This window comes from Vespa mandarinia, chromosome 7 (genome assembly GCF_050613455.1).
Source record: "Vespa mandarinia isolate Hongniang chromosome 7, ASM5061345v1, whole genome shotgun sequence".
Taxonomy (NCBI): domain Eukaryota; kingdom Metazoa; phylum Arthropoda; class Insecta; order Hymenoptera; family Vespidae; genus Vespa; species Vespa mandarinia.
In genome coordinates this window covers 1,635,849-1,654,724 of record NC_140816.1, presented here as the reverse complement: position 1 = coordinate 1,654,724, position 18,876 = coordinate 1,635,849, and the positions used below count along the sequence as shown (strand labels likewise).

Sequence of the window (18,876 nt, the reverse complement as noted above, 5' to 3'; positions counted from 1 at the left end):
GGGAACATCGAGTGAGGGAGAGAGGGAGGAAGAGAGAGAAAGAGAGAGAGAGAGGGAAAGTCTACCGTATTCTGTGGAAAACGAAAAAATAGAAAAAGAAAGAGATAGAGAGAGAAAGAGAGAAAGAGAGAGAGGGAGAAGGAATGAAAAATAATTATTAATAGACTTCCAATGAAAAAAAAAAAAAAAAAAAAAAAAAAAAGAAAAAAGAAAAGGAAAAATGAAACAACAAAAAAAAAAACAAAAAAGAATATAACTCACTGTGATAGTGAATGTTGTATTTAAAACGTTGTCTTATTTGAATAGCTGCATTATCGATCGAAAGGTCAATTAGAGGCAGATGAAAATCGTTCCATGTTGTTTTCTTTTTTTTCGCTTTTGTTTCTTTTTTTTTCAATTAATACCAAACGATTATGATAAATAAGAAAATTTGTTGGGGTGGATTTTTAATGAGATGAAAGATGAAAGGTTGGTAAGTATTCTCTCTCTCTCTCTCTCTCTCTCTCTCTCTCTCTCTCAGATGGATTCATGAAGATTCCTGCGTGCACTTTCCTGTACGCGCGTGCGTTCTCTCTCTCTCTCTATCTCTATCTCTCTCTCTCTCTATCTCTCTCTCTCCCTCTCTCTCTATCTCTATCTCTATCTCTCTCTCTCTTTTTCTCTCTCTCTCTCTCTCTTTCGACGTCGATACGACCTCAGCATGATGGGGTGCAACGGCCTTTAAATCCTGGCGATTTAATCACCGTCGAGTTCCAAGGACGCCACTATGACTTTTACGTTAAACTTCTCACTTTCCTGGTGACAACGATTGGGGGAACATAATCCGGTGTTACATGACAACATGGACAAACCGTTGAAAGAAAAAAAGAGATTTCACATTTCGCCCTTTAAATCTTAATTATCCGAGAAAAAGAGAAAGGCAGAGAAAGAAATAGATATACAAAGAGAGAGAGAGAGAGAGAGAGAGAGAGAGAGAGAAAAAGAGAAAGAAATAGATAGAGAGAAAGACAAAGAAAAGGAAAGACAACACTTGACAAGTTCGAGTTTTAAATAAAATCGATTTAAACTCAACCGTTTGCTCTATTTTGAAACTAACAAGAGAGAGAGAGAGATAGAGAGAAAAGAGAGAAGAGAGACTCTTATACTTGACATGTTCGAGTTGCTAAAGACAACAAATCGATTTGAACAATACCTTTTAAAACTGATGAGAATGATAGAGAGAAAGAGAAGAGAGAGAGAGAGAGAGACAAAGACTTATACTTGACAAGTTCAAATTATTGAAGACAACAAATCGATTTAAACAAAACCTCTGTTCCCTTTTAAAATTAAGAGAAAGAGAGAGAGAGAGTGAGAGAGAGACTTATACTTGACAATTCTGACTAGTTAAAGACAATAAATTGATTTTAACAATGTTTTCCTTTAATAGACAAAGATAAATAGATAGAAAGAGAGATAGAGAGAGATAGATCTCAATCTATCCAGATAGATATCTATCTAGATCCATAGAGAGACAGAGAAAGATAAAGAAAGAGAGGGAGAGAGAGAGAGAGAGAGAGAGAGAGAGAGAGAGAGAGAAAGGAAGAGAAAGAGATAAAAAGAGTTATACTTAACAAGTTCGAGTTGTTAAAGGCAATATATCGAATAGAAGAAAACCTTTATTTCCTTTTGAAATTGACGAGAGAGAGAGAGAGAGAGAGAGAGAGAGAGAGAGAGAGAGAGAGAGAGAGAAAGAGACAAAGAGAGAGATAGAAAGAGAAAGAGACAAAGAGAGAGATAGAGAGAGAAAGAGACAAAGAGAGAGAAAGAGAGAGAGAGATATAAAGATAAAATATATGTCAGTTAAATGAGACAATCAATGAATACATGAATGAAAGGAACATGTTAAAACTCAAATGCGTAACTTGGGAAAGAAAGTCCGATATTACAATTCTCGTATTACAGTAATATTCCGAGAGCTTGTTAACCGGCAGAGCCAGAGTTCTCGTTCGTATTTATGAAGATAACTCGGTCGCGAATCCTGCGCGAGACAGCAAAGGGACGATGGGGAGACAATTAATTGGCTGTAGTTGAAGCGTCCAAAGCTGAACGCGTAGCACCCTATACTACCATCTACGCGTCCTAAGCGAGACTTTCCAGACTTGTATTTCCACAGAGAGAAAGGTCGAAGTTAATCCTTTCAACCGATAGAGTGACACACCAATGTGTAGATGCGGTATATGCTAATAGCGATCTCGTCTTCTTTGTATGCACAATCTTTCATCTCCGGGTGAAATGTCAAGTATGTAATGTATTTTTTATATATATTTATATATATATATATATATATATATATATATATAAGTTGTTCGAAAAGTAGTTATGTTTCTTTCTCAACAAAAGCATTAGTTGTATATTTAAGCAGCTAACTTCATTCTAAACTGTATTGTAATTATATATTTTGAAAGCTAATATTTGAAGACGTATTTGTATATAATTTTATTTGATTTTATGCAATTGTTTTTTTGTTGATGTCCTATTAAATATGGAGAATTAAAAGCGATATTTTCGTCATATCTTTTTATATATATTTTATATATAATATATATATATATATGTATATATATATGTATGTATATAATGTATTTTTGTACATGAACGCATTAAGGTACGGCTAAAACGTTTTACGGAAAATTTACTCTATGTAAATATGATGGCAAGGTACTTTTGATGTGAATACAAATGAGAATGATATTCACTATATGTATAAAAATAAAAGCAAGTATTAACTAAACACATATTCTATGTTTCTCTCCGTATGTATGTGCGTGTACAAAAATTTAAATATCTTATATTTTATGTGTTTATTAAGTATTTTTTTTTCGTTTATTTTGTTTATCTCGTTGTTTTTGTTTTTTTTTTTATTATTATTATCATTTCTATGTAAACTTTAACATATAAAGTAATATCTACTTGTATAAAAGTAGGCCGATATTTTTATCAAGTACATTTCTTCTTTTTCCTTTTAGAAGAAAATTTCTTTACTTTTCGAAATAATACCGTATCAGTGCACGTAAAAGGACCAAAGAAAAAAAAAAAACAAAAAAAAAAATCAAAAAAGAAAGGAAAAAATAAAAAAGAAAGTCAAATATTTTATGTTCATTTAATATCATGATATGAATTTTCAAATATAAAAAATGTGTACAAAGTATTATACTTTAATGCGTACTCGTGAACAATGAGATATCTCGTTTCATACACCAATCCCTTCGATATGTTAATATTTGATAAATGATTATATTCTTTTATCATATATAATCGTTACATCATATATAATTGGTGTAGACTTATTTCACATTATTTTCTACCATCGATCATTATCGATACGTTGAAAAACTTTCGATTATATAACAGGTACTTGATATATGCGATAAATTTGCCGCCATTTAGCCAATATTCGAGTGTCACAATGGAGGACAACGCGCGAACATAGAAATACGCGGGAGCTATTATTATACATCGAGTTTACCATGCAACATAGACGCGCGTATTTATGTACATATATATATATATATGTATATATACATGATATGATATATATATATATATGTATATATGAATATATATCTATATATGTATAATATCAATTTATATGTGTGTGTGTGTGTTTGTGTCTATGCATACTACGTTCTCCTTGTGAGCGAGTTCAAAGCGTTGAAAGTGTTAATACTCGACGCGATAGCTTGCCTATTTCCCGAAGACAATGGATTACGTCGTACCTCTCAGAGAGGCACAGCATTCACTATATTGAAAATTTTGCTGGGAACATTGCCCGATCGATCCGAACCACTTTACAGTGTCGACGATGGACGTTTTCAAAGTGGACGAAACCTTACGAAGTATTTGAAGAGAACGATGGATCGTGATCGATATCTAACGTTCGATGTTACTAGTAACTGAAATTGAGATAGAGAGAGAAAGAGAGAGAGAGAGAGAAAGAAAGAGAGAGAGAGAGAGAGAGAAAGAGAGAGAGAGAGAGATAGTAGCTTGTTCCTTTGGAAGACAATTCATCTCAATGGCGAGGACATAATGTCTTTACCTTACCGATCTATTCGCCTGATTTAATCATTCTTGTTAGAGATAGACGAAGAACACACACGATATTCTCTCTCTCTCTCTCTCTCTCTCTCTCTCTTTCTCTATCTATCTATCTATCTATCTCTATCTCTCTCTATATATCTGTTTACCCATCTCTCTTTCTCTCTCTCTCTCTCTCTCTCTCCTTCTCTCTTTCATGTTTCTCAATCTCGGGACACTCGGGTAAACGCATGCGCGAAACATAGTTTACACGTACATACTTCCATTCATCTCTAATGCCTCGGGCACCCCCTACTGTTTACCAATTTATTTTCCTCCCTTGTTCAAGGTTTCCATGGGAAACTGAACGGAACGGATCTATTTGCGAAAACGTATGTACGTATGTATACGTACGTAGGTATCTCTCAATTGGAAGATCTTGTCTATCTCTTCCGTTTCCCATTTTCCTCTTTCTTTCTCTTTCCATCTATTTCTATTTCCTTTATTTCACAAATAAACGAGAAACAAAGGAAAAAAGTGAAACATCGTACGTTAATTCTAAAGATAATTATCACCTATCTTACGTATGTACATATCAGATAACTTATCCTTTATTCCGCTAGAACCGTCAGAAGAAAAATTTCATTAATGACAATCTACTTGGTCGTTATCGCGGGATTGATGGTAATTCATCGTTCGTCGTAAATATAATTAACTTTTCGTAAGATTTAATGGTTTTAACATTTCGTATATCGTTTCAATGATCTCCTTTCGAAATCGTTTAATTGTCGATATCTGAAAGTCCTTATAATCATAATGGATGTTCGAATGTGAATAAAAAATCAAATGAAAAAAGAAAAAAAAAAAGAAAAAAAAAAAGAAAAAAATTAAAAACCGAAAAAAAGAAAGAAAAAAAGTAAAGGAAAAAAAGAAAAAAAAAACTAACAGAAAACTAAGTTCGCGCTCTATAAAGAAGCCATGTTCCGTTCCCAGGAGCTTTCCGGTGTCAGACGTTTCCTGTGTTCCTTTCTGCTCCTCTATATACCTATCGATCCTCGGTTTGCACCCTCCTCTTTGTGCCACCGACTCTCTCTCTCTCTTTCTCTCTGTCTCTCTCTTTCTTTCTCTCTTACTCATTCGTTCTGTCTTTCTCTATCCCTCTTATCCTCTCCCTTCATCGTATCGTCATGTTCTCTCTCTCTCTCTCTCTCTCTCTCTCTCTCTCTCTCTCACATTCGACCTCTCCTTCCTCTCTCTCGCACCCATTTCTAGCCCTCAATCTATCTTTCTTCGTTCCTCTATCCCTTCCTACCACCTACCTATCCACGTACCTATCTACCTACCTTCCTACCTTTCCCTCCGCCTCTCTCGTTGATCTATATTGCATTCGTACCCTCTTTCTCTCTCTCTCTCTCTTTCGCCGTCTCTCCTTCCATCTTCCTTACTTCCCCCACTCCACTATCCACCCCCACTTCACCCCCAACCAACAAGAATGTCCTCGGAACTTAAGCTATCGCGTGGAGGGTAATTTTCCTCGCATATTTATACGCACGTTTCATCGAGAAAAGTAGCTCCGTTAAATGATCATCCTCCTCTTTCTTCCTCATCGTCGTCTACGTGTTTAACTGCATTTAATGAATTCATATATTGTCAGAAGGAACGTGAATTAATCGTTTACGTCAATTCTTTTTGACTATGAATCGTATGCCTTTCGCGATCTTTCTTTCTTTCTTTCTTCTTTTTTTTTTTTCTTTTTAATTTGTTTATGCTCCTTTTTTTGTTCTCTGTATCCTTTCATAACAACATCGCTTTCTCGTTCTCAGAATCATTTACCCTAAATCGTGAGTCTGAGATTATTTTTTTCTTTTTCCTTTTTTCCTTTTTTTTTTTTTTTTACATTTTAATCGTAACAATATTAATCAATATGATATCAGTTTGCTCGTAATAATTTATATTGGTGAACGATTAACCGTTAGGTATCCATAACTATGACTAGCACGTTTAACTGTACCATCTAATCCCTATAATCCTATCGGTGAATATTACATGATCCCTCGTTGAACTCCTCGCCGCAACGATATGAAAATTTTCTTAACTTCTCGTATATAATTCGCGGATGCTTTTAATCTATGATTTATATGATAATTTTGCAGAATTTCAATCGTGATACCGACGATATTTATGCGAAATTCATAACTAGAACGAAATTATTTCAGTTTTTATTTCGCATTCCATAACGTGGATGGATTTTACAAGGTCATCTATTTATATAATCCTTTGAAAAGAAATTTTCTAAATAAATATACAAAAAATATATATATATAATAAATATATATATATGTACATATATATATATATATATATATATATATATATATATATACTGTCCGTATATAATTCAAATTTGATCAAGTTCACCACAAGATTGCTAAAAAGGCACTTTATATCTACAAGTTGTCCCCGTTTATCTCAAAAAATGAATTTGACTTTAAAATAAATTTTAATAAATTTTAAAGTCAAATTCATTTTTTCTCATTTCTTTTTTTTTTTTTTTTAATGAAACAATATATTTTCACAGTTCGACGACATTTTTAAAGTAAGAAAATTCAACGACGTGCCGCGCTATAAGACTCCATTTTTATTATAAATTATATTATAAATTTTTGAATTTGCTAAGAAATATAATACTGATTATCGATTGTTAAATTGTTTCTTACGAAACAAACTTCATTTACGATAGTATAACAGTTACAAGTCGATAATTCGTTAAACATACGTGAAGATACAAAGAAAATTCGGTCGTAAAAGAAAAGAAATTTTTTTAATAGCTCCCAAATTTTTAATAGATCACAAGATATTCCAATTTTTCGAGATAATGTGAACACCCTATATATACCGTATGTACTTTTTTCTTTCTTTCTTTCTTTTAACGTCCAATACCAATGTAATACCCTTTCAACGAAATTTTCTTCCGTCCGATTGTTTCATTCGTTTCTATTTTATTTAAGCTAAGGTTCAAGATAATCTGAAATAAATGAAGTACCAAGTCGGATGTAACAGCAACGAAGGGGGAAAAAACAAAAGAGAGAAAAAAAAAAGAGAGAAAAAAAAATTGGACATAATTGTCCTTCTTCGTTTTGTTCTCGTGCAATACTTTAAAAATTTTTTAATACGTACCAATGAGAACAATTTTTAAAGGAACGAATTCAAAAGAAATTATATTGTCGATCGTAAGGAAAATTACTTTAGCGATTTCAAAGAGACAAAAAGATTTTTTTCTTTCTTTTCTCTTTTCTTTTTTTTCTTTTTTTACAATATTAAATAAATTAAATCGGTCGAAACAGTAAATTCTTGAGGATCCAATGAATTGTTTTAATTAGATGTGTTTTTGGAATAGAATATTCTTATGCGTGGTCTCGTTTTTTCTTTCTTTCTTGTTTTTTACTTTGTCTTGCCATAAAGCATTAACTTTCTGAAACGTATCTTTTTTTCCCCATTGTTTCATCTTCTTCTCAGTGTTTTTTTTATCTAAGAACAGTGATTTGTCTCTGCGCTTAGGTCGACTACTTTTTCCCGTCTCACGCGATCTCACATTACTGAGGGATATTCGCACAGTAATATCATGCAATTTTCTTACTATACAAAAAAGGGAGGGAGACAGAGAAAAAGAGAGAGAGAGAGTGAGAAAAAGTAAGAGATAGGAGAGAGACAGAGGGAGAGAGAGAGAGAAAAAAAGAGAGTGAGAAAAAGTAAGAGACAAAAAAGAGAGAGAGAGAGAGAGAGAAAGAGAATGAGAAAAAATGTGAGAGAGAAAGAGAGAAAGGGAATGAGAAAAAATGAGACAAAAGAGAAATAGAGAAAGAGATAGAGAGAGAGAGAGAGTGAGAGTAAAAGTGAGAGAAAGAGAGATGATCCTCGTTTCATAATTTTAAGCAATGTATCTATGTACTGGATGATTCTAAACAGTGGGGAAAAAAAATATATGATGCTCAAGATTTTATTATGAAACAGGTCGTACATATGTACGTATGTAGGTACGTATATATATATATATATATATATATATATATATATACATATATAAATACGTGATAAAAATAATAAATTGCAGAATCATGAGTGCTTGGAAAAAATCTCACGGTTCGTGTTACGGGACAACTATCACGGGAAGGGAAATAAAAACATTTCGTTTGACATACATAGATGGGTATAACGTATGAAACGTTTTCATTAAAGTTAAATTCGCTCAAATTTATCGATCATCTACACTGAAGGTAACTAACCGTCCAGCTAGCGTCATCGATTTTCGCAGTGCGTAATTTTGCGATATATGTATACATATGTTTCTGTGTGTATGTGTGTGCGTCCACGTGTATATATATATATATATTATAAATGTTTATAAGACATACGCAAAATATATGTATAAAATATTTACGTATTATTGAAACAAAAAAAATATATATTTATACCTATATATATATATATATATATATATATATATATATATATATATATATATACATATGTAAATAAATTTATAAATCAATACGCATACGTTTTAAGTACAAAAACAATTTTATTTTCGTTTCATAATTAATATTAATCAGATAAATGACAATTCCTTCTAATTTCTTTTTCTTTTTTTTTTTTTACTTTTTACCAAATACAAAATCAATCGATTTTTCTCGAATAAATTTCAATATTAATACAAAATACAAAATACATTAATACAAAATTTAATTAATACGCATACACGTGGATATTAACTAATATTTATCGAATTCTCAATTTTATTCTCATTGTATAATTAACATTAATCACATAAATAACAAGAATACAAAACCGATCGAATTTTCTCTCTTCAAAAAAAAGTCATCATAAATGAACATCAATAAATATGTCTATTTATATCTACGTAAATACGTAGATAATAATAATAATAATTTGATAAATATCAAATTAACGATTACATTATCGTTTTATAATTAATATTAATTATGTATATAATTAATAAGAAAAAATAAAAAACCAATCGATTTGTCTCCTCCCATCAAAAAAAGAGTCATCATGAATAAACATCAATAAATATGTCTGCGTGTATCTATGTACTTATCAAATAAATTATTACATTATCGTTTTATAATTAATGTTAATTATATAAATAACTACTATCAAACATACATATATACATACGCAAATATTGAAAACGAGACTAATCAATATTTTTCTGCAAAAAAACAAAAAAAAAACAAAATAAATAAATAAAAGATAAAAAGAAAAACATCAATGTCATCCAATATTCCAACAAAATGTAATCGGAATTGAATTAACGCATCACTTCCCCTTTCCTGCCAACTCTCCCTTCCCTCTCTCTCTCTCTCTCTTTTTTTTCTCTATGAACACCACAGACACGAACCAGAAAAAGTTAGGCTCGTACCGACGCTGTGGTCGAAACCACCCCCGTCAGACGGCTCCAACACCGGCCGAGAAGAGTCTTTCCGCCACGTTTTCCAAAGCCGGGTCGTCTGACTCCCTACCGAAGGCTGCTGCTGCGCTCGCGTGGCGCGCGCCAGAGAGGGTGAAATACGTATGCAAGAAAGAAATAGAGAATAATAAAGAGAGAGAGGGAGAGAGAGAGAGGAAAAGAGAGGAAAAGAGAGGGAGAGAGAAAGAGAGGGAAAGAAAGAGAGAGAAGGAGGAAGAGGAAAGAGAGAGAGAGAGAGAGAGAGAGAGGGAAAGAAACTGAATCTCGTGGGGGGGCGTGGGGGTGCGCGCGCAGGCAGCCCTTCTATAGCAAACACGTAATCGAACTGGGAGCGCCGTGCTTCGTCGTCGGCTCTGTCATCCGCGTACACGACAGGGCTGGATCCCTGACGAGAAACGAGTTAACAAAAAAAGAATAGTAAAAAAGAGAAGAGAAAAGGAAGAAAGAAATAAGGAAGGAAGGAAGGAAGGAAGGAAGGAAGGAAGGAAGGAAAGAAGGAAGGAAGGAAGGAAGGAAGGAAGAAGAAAACAGCGAAGAGGAAAAGTGAAAAAAGGAAGAGAGGATCCAAAAAAAAAAAAGAAAAGAGGAAAAAGAAAGAAGGATTATTACACGAAAGATCGGACAAAGTGAAGAAGATAAACAGAGAGGGATAGAAAAGAATAGAGGGGAAATTGGTCGGAAGGAATATAAAAAAAAGGAAAAAAAAAAAGAGAAAGAGAATATTGAGAACAAAAGAAGAAGAAGAAGAAGAAGAAGAAGAAGAAGAAGAAGAAGGTGAGGAAGAAGAGACAGAGAAAATTAACGATCTAATCATAATCTAATTCGTAATCTATCATTTGGCTTAATTCTTCGACTTGGCGTTGGCGAGGCGTAAACTTCATGAGGAGTAACATGTCAGGGAGGAATAGACTAGGTTCTATGTTCTATTACAAAGAGGAAGAGGACCGTCCTACTATTGCTACTACTATTACTACTACTACTACTACTACTACTACTATTATTACTACTGGTTACTACTAGAGAATTTAGTGATTATCGTGATCGGTGGTGGCAGTGGCTAGTGCCGCGTCGTAGAGAGTGAGAAAGAGAGAGAAAGAAAGAGAGAAAGAGAGAAAGAGAGAGAGAGAGAACGGTGCCGTGTCTCGTGCTGCAGGTGCTCTCTCGTGTTTGCTCCTGGCTGTGCTTGTTGGTTGGTTTACGTGTATGAGTACGCACAGGATGGATGGAGGAAGAAAAGGGTGAGGAGGGACGACGGTCGAAGTAAACGAAGGTTATATCGCGAGTGTGTATAACGTGTATACCGTTTTCTCTTCTTTATATAGATTTTCTTTCCGTAATTTGTCCTTTTCTTTTTCTTTCTATCTTCCTTTTTTTTCCTTTTTTTCCCAGTTTTTTCTCCATCTCTCTTATTTACCTTTTCTCCGTCCATTTAATACGAAAGATTTCTTCGAGATAGAAAGAAATAAAGAAATAAATAAATAAGGAAAAGAGGAAAAAAATATAAGTAAATAAATTGATTAATTAATGAATGAATTAACTCAGACAAATATCGAAGATTATTATAAAAATAGATATTAAAAAACGATATTCTCGATTATTTCGAGAAATCGTCGTCGTCGTGATCGTCGTCGTTATTAGTTCGTCGTCGTCATCGTCGTCGTCGTCGTCGTCGTCGTCGTCGTCGTCGTCGTCGTCGTCGTCGTCGTTCGATTCGATTCGATCGTCCGAGTTTGAAATATCCAGGACGATTCGTGCGAGAAATAAATACGTTAACGTTACCCTGGTGCTAAATAACAATGGCGTCGAAGGTGACTTCGTCCAGGGAATATCATTCCGTAAGAGACGTTATTATTGAATTCGTTAAAACACGTCGCGCATCGAAATTATTATCGTCAACGTCTAAGTTGCCGTCAACGTTTACGTTTACGTCTACGTCGCCGTCTACGTCGTTTACGTTAACGTCTACGTCATCTACGTCATCTACGTCGCCGTCGTCCACGTCGTCGTCTTCGTCCTCCTGGTCGTCGTCGTCATTGTCGTTGTCGTCGTTATCGTCATCCTCGTTCACGTGAGAAGAAGAAGAAGAAGAAGAAGAAGAAGAGGAAGAAGAAGAAGAAGAAAAAGAAGGAGGAGAGGAAGAAGAAAAATAGGAAGAAAAAAAAATTGACGAGAAAAAGGAAAAAGTGGAAAAAGAGAAAAAGGAAGAGGAGGAAGAGGAAGAAGAAGAGAAAGAGAAAGAGGAAAAAGAAGAAGAAGAGGAAGAAGAAGAAGACGCGATGTTACCTGTTAGGTGCAGCTACGAGGAGGCGCGACGACGTAGACGACGACGAGGAAGGAAAGAAGTAAATCATCGTCGTGACTCGATCTGATCGACAAAGTTATTTTAACTTTATTTCGTTCATTTTTTGTTACTTTTATTTATCTAATTAATTAATTATTTATTTATTTATTTATTTATTTCATTTTCTTTTTTGTTTATTTATTTATTTTTTTCTTAATTAGTTCGTTTCCCTTCTGATTTTCGTTTTTGTTTTTCTCCCCGTTCTTAACATATCTCTAACCAAATTGGCCCAGGAGTCCAAGCCTCCCCTACTCCACCTGAACAATCCCCACATTGATCTCATCTCTCGTCAATCTCTTTGCCCTTTCTTCATCTTTCCTGCTCGATTATCTTGACTACCACCGAGATATTCTATCTATTCGGAGGAGAAAGTAAATCTTTAAAGTAAAAAATTTACGACGTCTAACCAATAATAAGTGATATATACCTATATGTGTTCTCGAGTTAATAAAAAAAAACGCGTGTGTTAAGTTCGTGCTTAAGGACAAAATCGAGTTTCGTTCTATCTTTTTATCTTTCTTCGTTTTTCCTTTTTTCTTTTTTTCTTTCCTTCTTTCTTTCTTTCTTTCTTTCTTTCGGATATGTCGCGCAAGGACGCGATGATTCGATCGGTGCAATCGAGAAAAGGTGCGAGAAAGAAGTGATAGTGAAAGACGTGAAGTGATAAAAAGAAAAGAGGAAGCGTGCGAGAAAAAAAGAGAGAGAGAGAGAGATAGAGAGAGAGAGAAAGAGAAAGGGAGAGAGAAAGAGAGAGAGAGAGAAAAAGAAAGGGAGGAAGAAGATAGGCTTAGGAAAGCCGGTGTAGTAAGGATACGAAATCAAGATTCAAAAGGGAACCCGCGAAGTCGCGGGATAAACTATTCAACCTGGCGGACCAAGAAGAAAGTGGTTCGACTGCGATGCAGGGCAAGGAAAGCCCCGTCGGGTCCAACACCCAGGAGACTCATCAGTATGTCGGCCCTTATCGCCTCGAAAAGACCTTGGGTAAAGGGCAGACCGGTAAGTCCCTATGTTCTTCTATATATATACATATATATCCATTTCTACCCTGATTTGAGAACGATCCTTTGTACGAAATTATAAAAAAAAAAGTAAATAAAAAAGAATAAAAGAAAAAAAGAAAAAGAAAGGACAATATTTATTTACATATCTTTGGTCGAATTTCGATGAAGTTTCTTGGATTTTTTTTTCTTTCTTTCTTTCTTTCTTTCCTTCTTTTTCTTCTTTTCTTGGAAATCTGAACGACATACAAAGAGAAAGAAAGAGAGAGAGAGAGAATATCCGACCCTGGAAAGTAGAAAGTGGACCATGTAGATACACGTATCTTATAGACATGATAACTATATATCTATATCTAGTTACTATCTATGTATATATATATATATATATATATATATATGTGTGTGTATATGTTTTTCCTACGTTAGAGAACGATTCGATAAAATTTCCTAGAAATTTTCAGTTGACAAGTGTTAACGTTGAGAAATCGTATCAACCCTTGAGCGATATGATCGTGACTTCGTCGTTTACACGATGCATTAACACAAACACACATACACACACATATATATATATACACACGAATTGAAGTGCATAGAGTCACGTGTTAGTTATAATTAACGAGCGGTTAGTACCGAATAAATTGAAGTTGTTATCCAACTATGATTGCACTTGTACTTCTCATTTGACTTCAGTATATATATATATATATATATTAAATTTTAAGAGACAACTTTATCATTTGTAAAATTAATTTCGACATCATTTTTGAATGAGCTTTGATAGTTTATGTTGAAGTTTTATATTTTATTAGAAAGTAACCTTGTCTTTATATCGAACGACATTACAACAGGTTTCGATCGTTTCATAAAACATACAAACACATACACACACATACACAAAGAGAGAAAGAGAGAGAGAGAGAGAGAGAGAGAGAGAGAGAGAGAGAGAGAGAGAGAGAGAGAGAGAAAGAAATGGACTTCACTTAAAGTCTTTTTTTACTTTGGTACTTACAATAAGATTAAGAACGATTGAATTCGTAGAATTATTAAAAAGAATAAAGAAAAATAATGATAAGTATTCGTTTCAAAATACACAATTGAAAAAACGATGGATCGAATTAATCCGCTCGCTATTTACTTCAATCCTAAAATACCTCTCAAAGACTATTCGCGGGCTTGGGCATACGTTGAAAAAAAAAAGAGAGAAAAAAAGGAATATAAAAAAAAAAAAAGAAAAAAAGAAAAAAGGGTGTTAACAATACGTAGATACGTACACACTCGGAAAATGCTATTCTCTCATACGTTCCGTTTAATCCTGCATGAAAGATATGTCGTTTGATTTTTTTCTCTTTCTTTTTTTTTTGCCTTCTATCTTTTTTTTTTTGTTTTAGAAAACCAATAACAAAACTACGATATTATCTATGGAAATATCGTAACCATCATTCCTTATCCTATCCGTACTAATCAATAACATTCATTTATATTGAGACAATTCAACCGTAAAAAATCGAAATTTTTTTTCGATTTTCATCTATATATATATATATAGATGAAAATCGAAAAAAAAAAATATATATATATATAAAAAATATATAAAAAAAAAATATATTTATTATTACATTAATATATTATTAATTAGTTTTATATATATAATCAATTAAATATTTACAATTAATGTTATCATATAAATTATATATATATATATATATATATATATATATATAAATATATATATATATAATTATGAAGTATATAATATTGAAGTGGCTTTAGAAAAATTCACATTTCTTTAGGGTTAATTTACGTAATACATATACAGTACGTAAATATGTATATACGTGCATATATACACACATACAAAAGCAATCAGCCAGGAGTGTATAAGTCATAATGTATTAATCGTGGCATTCTCTCTTTGTTTTTTTGTTCTAAGGAACAATAGCTAGACCGTATCAAAGAGATACTATATAAGCAAGAATAGTAGTCGACGCCTTTTGATAGTCCTCCGACGCTACATCAAGCAGAGAAATAAACGAAATGGAAGAAAGATCGGGCTTTTTATCGTTGAGATGGAAAATGTTCTACCTATAAAAAAAGAAAAAAAAAAAAAGAAAAGTACTTTAAAACGTTTTTAATAAAACATTTACGTACAGTTATTACAATAAATATTACTTGAGTAAATATCCATGTGTATACTTATATATGTTTACGAAAAAGGAACTATATAAATCTTGTTGACCTCTATCTACCTCTACGTTCTCTATAAAAGGCGAGAAATAACAAATTTATTGCGACGTTCCAAATATCGAGGAAATAAAAGTGAATCGAGAAGTCATCCCTTTCAAAGATATTCGCTTTTACGATCCCTCTCTCTCTCTCTCTCTCTCTCTCTCTCTTTCTATCTCTATCTCTATCGATCTATTTCTCTTTCTTTCTCTTTCTCTCTCTTTCCGGCAATTTGAGCAAGATTATGTCAACTTGCGTATCTAATACGTTTGAGGAAGTCACTAAAACAGATTCTTTTATTTTCTTTTACACGTCTTTTGTATTTACTCGAATTTACTTTGTCACATAGTACCATTTAAAAAGTCGCGTAAACAACTTTTTACTCGATCGAAAGAAGAAGAAGAAGAAAAAAGAGAGAAAAAAAAAGGAAGGAAAATAAGATCAACCACGCGAACGAACCTTTCGAACGAGAAACATGTTCTTCTTACGTTATCGGGGGTCAAGATCCACGAAAAACAAAAGCAATGTATATAAACAGAGATACGTTGATAATAAGAAAAGTTTAGGGTCTAAACAAAACAAACATATGTGTGCATGTGCATGTGTGTGTGTGTGTGTGTGTGTGTGTGTGTATGTGTGTGTATGTATGTAGGTAGATAGATACATGTATACATACATACCAACATATATATATATATATATATATGTGTATAAATACGTAACTAAAAGTCTAATAAAAGTATAATAAATATATGAGGAGATTATCGGAACGTAACGAATCGAATCGAAAGAACGTAAAGAAGAAAAGAGAACAGTAATTGAACGTTAATCCTTAAAGATTGTCACGATTGAAATTTTGTTCGTATATTATGAAATAAATTAATGATAAGTAAGAATTAATTTTTTGCCCATCTGTTCGGATTATATTATTTATAATGATAAAGTTCATATGAAATGAATCCATTCTCTTTCACACTTTATATATATATATATATATATATATATATATATATAAAATTAACATAACAAAACAAAATTAGATTAGATCAATATCTGATTATTTTAATTCTTTTAAGATTTAAAATGAATTAATATTGAAATTATATACATTATAAGTATCACGAATATTATTCGGATTATTATGAGTATTGATAATGTTATCAGAAAACAGATCAATTTTCTTTCATACGTGTAATTTTTTGTGAGTACAATTAATGTAATGAAAAAAAAATTAACTTATGATAATATTTGATCAGACCACTTCTAAGAATTACAGTTGATTACCATTGAAATTATAAATATCATAAATATCACGAATGTTATTTGTAATATCATCAATAGTTATAACGTTTTCGAAAAACACATCGTTTCTCTTTCTCTCTCTCCTCTCCCACTCTTTCTCATATGTACTTTTTTATGAAAAAAAAAAAAAAAAAAAAAAAAAAAAAAAAAAAAAAAAATTTTTAACCATAACAAACAAAAAATTAATATAGATTGATATTTGATCGACCTAATTCTGTTAATGATAAAACTACATTATGAAGTAAAAATATCATAATTATCACGAATAACCTAATTATAATTATGTATTTTATAATTATATATACATATATATATATATATATATATATATATATATATATACATAATTATAAAATATTTATATATTATCACGAATAATCTAAGATAATAAATATAATATATACATCTAATAAGAATCATGGTTGATCGTGGTATAGTGACAATAAGATATGTTAGATAAATGACGAATGAATTCTATTCGATGGTCTAAATTCCTTTACTCAAGGAATGAATAATGAAATTGCCGGTCGTCGTGCCATCAAGCATGGTTTGAATTATAACCTCGTATTGTATACTATGTACTTATATATATAATATATATAAGTACATAATATACATATATATATATATACACATATATATATATAAGTACATAGTATACAATATATATACATGCGATATATATATATATATACATACATACATACATACATACACACACACACACGACACATAACACGTATAGGTATTTAATGTGTATATGTCAATGGTCGAACTGAAGGCAATCGATGAAGACATTAATGAAAAAAGTATAACACGATAGTTACAATACTATTCTCTTGAGAAAGAGAGAGATAGAGAGACAGAGAAAGAGAGAGAGAGAGAGAGAGAGAGAGAGAGAGAAAGAGAAAGAGGTACTAAACGGTGCAGCAAAGAGGCAACGCGGATTGGACGAATGGGCGTGACGCGAAAAATCAATAGGATCGAAGGTGGTAGACTAAAGAGATGAATCGGTGCAACGTTGTTCTCTCGGTAAGGTGTGATTAACCGCACACATGAGATTCATATAGATGTCGTGTAGGCGTTAACTATTTACATTGATATTCTATTGTCTTGCAGTGACACCGAGTAGCGTGCGTGTATGTATGTATTTATGTATAGATGTATGTATTGTATCGTATCGTATCGTATCGTATCGTATCGTATTGTATTTCGCGTAATTACGAAACTTATTACACCACTTTTCTTCCTCTTCTTTTTCTTCTTTCTTTTTTTTTCTTTTTCGTTTTTCTTTTTTTTTCTTTTTTATATATTATCTTCTCTACGAATACCAATCACAATAATTGCGTTATTTTTCTTTTTTTTATTCTTTTTTTATTCTTTTTTTTTTTTTTTTTTTTTTTTAATAACACCTTTATTTTTACTTAAAAAGAATTTCCTTTTGAAAATCTTCCCTTTTCCAATGATTTTAACGAATCGTTGTGCATGAATATTAATGATTATCTTTTCTTTCCTTTTCTTCTTTTCTCTCTCTCTCTCTCTCTCTCTCTCTTTTTCTCTTTTATTTTCGTTCAATCCTTCGTAATGTCATGTAAATTTGAAATCATAATTGAGAGGAGGTTCTGCTGGTCGATGCGATTAACTCGAATTTTCTAATTTTTCCTTTTCCTTTTTTTTTTGTTCTTCTTCTTCTTTTCATTTTAATACCAAAGCATTTGATCGATCGACGCTTAAAACTATGATATTTCAAATAAATTTCTTTAATAATGAATTGTAACCTCATCAAATGACATAAAACCATTTATGACAATTATAATGGATAATAAAAATAATATACAATTTATCTAAATTTATGAATTTTCCTTTAATTTTCATTTTGTTTGAAGTTGTACGTTTTAACGTATGATCGGCTCGTATATTGATATATCTAAATCTTTCTTGAATATTATTTCTATTTCTTTTTTTCCCTTCAAAAAATTAATCTTTAATACATATTATTGGAAATTAATATTTATTAATTATAAATTATACTTGTATACGTGTTATAAAAATTGCAAATTTTCGAATTTGATAATTGTTTCGTTCAGAGAAAAAGAAAAAAGAGGATTATACAGAGTTAATCGGATAAAAATTTATATTATGAAATATATATATATATATAGTTTTCATGCTATATAATTTTTATACTATGTTCACTATAGATTATATTTCTCATTAAAGTAAAAGGGAATATAAAATAAAAGAATTCACACGCGGATTCACTATTTTGCTGTATCGTTACGGCACACACGCTGTCTATTTCTCACGAATGAATTCGAACGTAATAGAAAATCTTTTTATTTTATCCAAACGAGAAAACTAAAAATGATAGTGGTAGTGATGTTAGTGATGGCTGTACGAAAGGAACCTCCAAGCTATTGCAAATGGACCTTTCAAGGAACGTTAAAAGATTCAAAAGCATTCAT

The 18,876-nt window shown here is 32.0% G+C and overlaps 1 protein-coding gene across 9 annotated transcripts in view; it reads left to right on the top strand.

The window, feature by feature from the left end:
• The first annotated feature begins 9,906 nt into the window (after positions 1 to 9,906).
• sff (BRSK family serine/threonine-protein kinase sugar-free frosting) overlaps positions 9,907 to 18,876 on the top strand; it is a 38,337-nt gene continuing 29,367 nt past the window's right edge. For 6 of the 9 annotated variants that reach the window (XM_085658181.1, XM_085658180.1, XM_085658178.1 and 3 more), the window contains exon 1: positions 9,907 to 12,881. In XM_085658181.1, coding sequence (XP_085514307.1) covers positions 12,782 to 12,881 — 100 coding nt within the window. In that variant the 5' untranslated portion in view covers positions 9,907 to 12,781. The remainder of the gene's footprint in view (positions 12,882 to 18,876) is intronic. The other 3 variants (XM_085658177.1, XM_085658176.1, XM_035863142.2) reach the window with 2 other exon arrangements.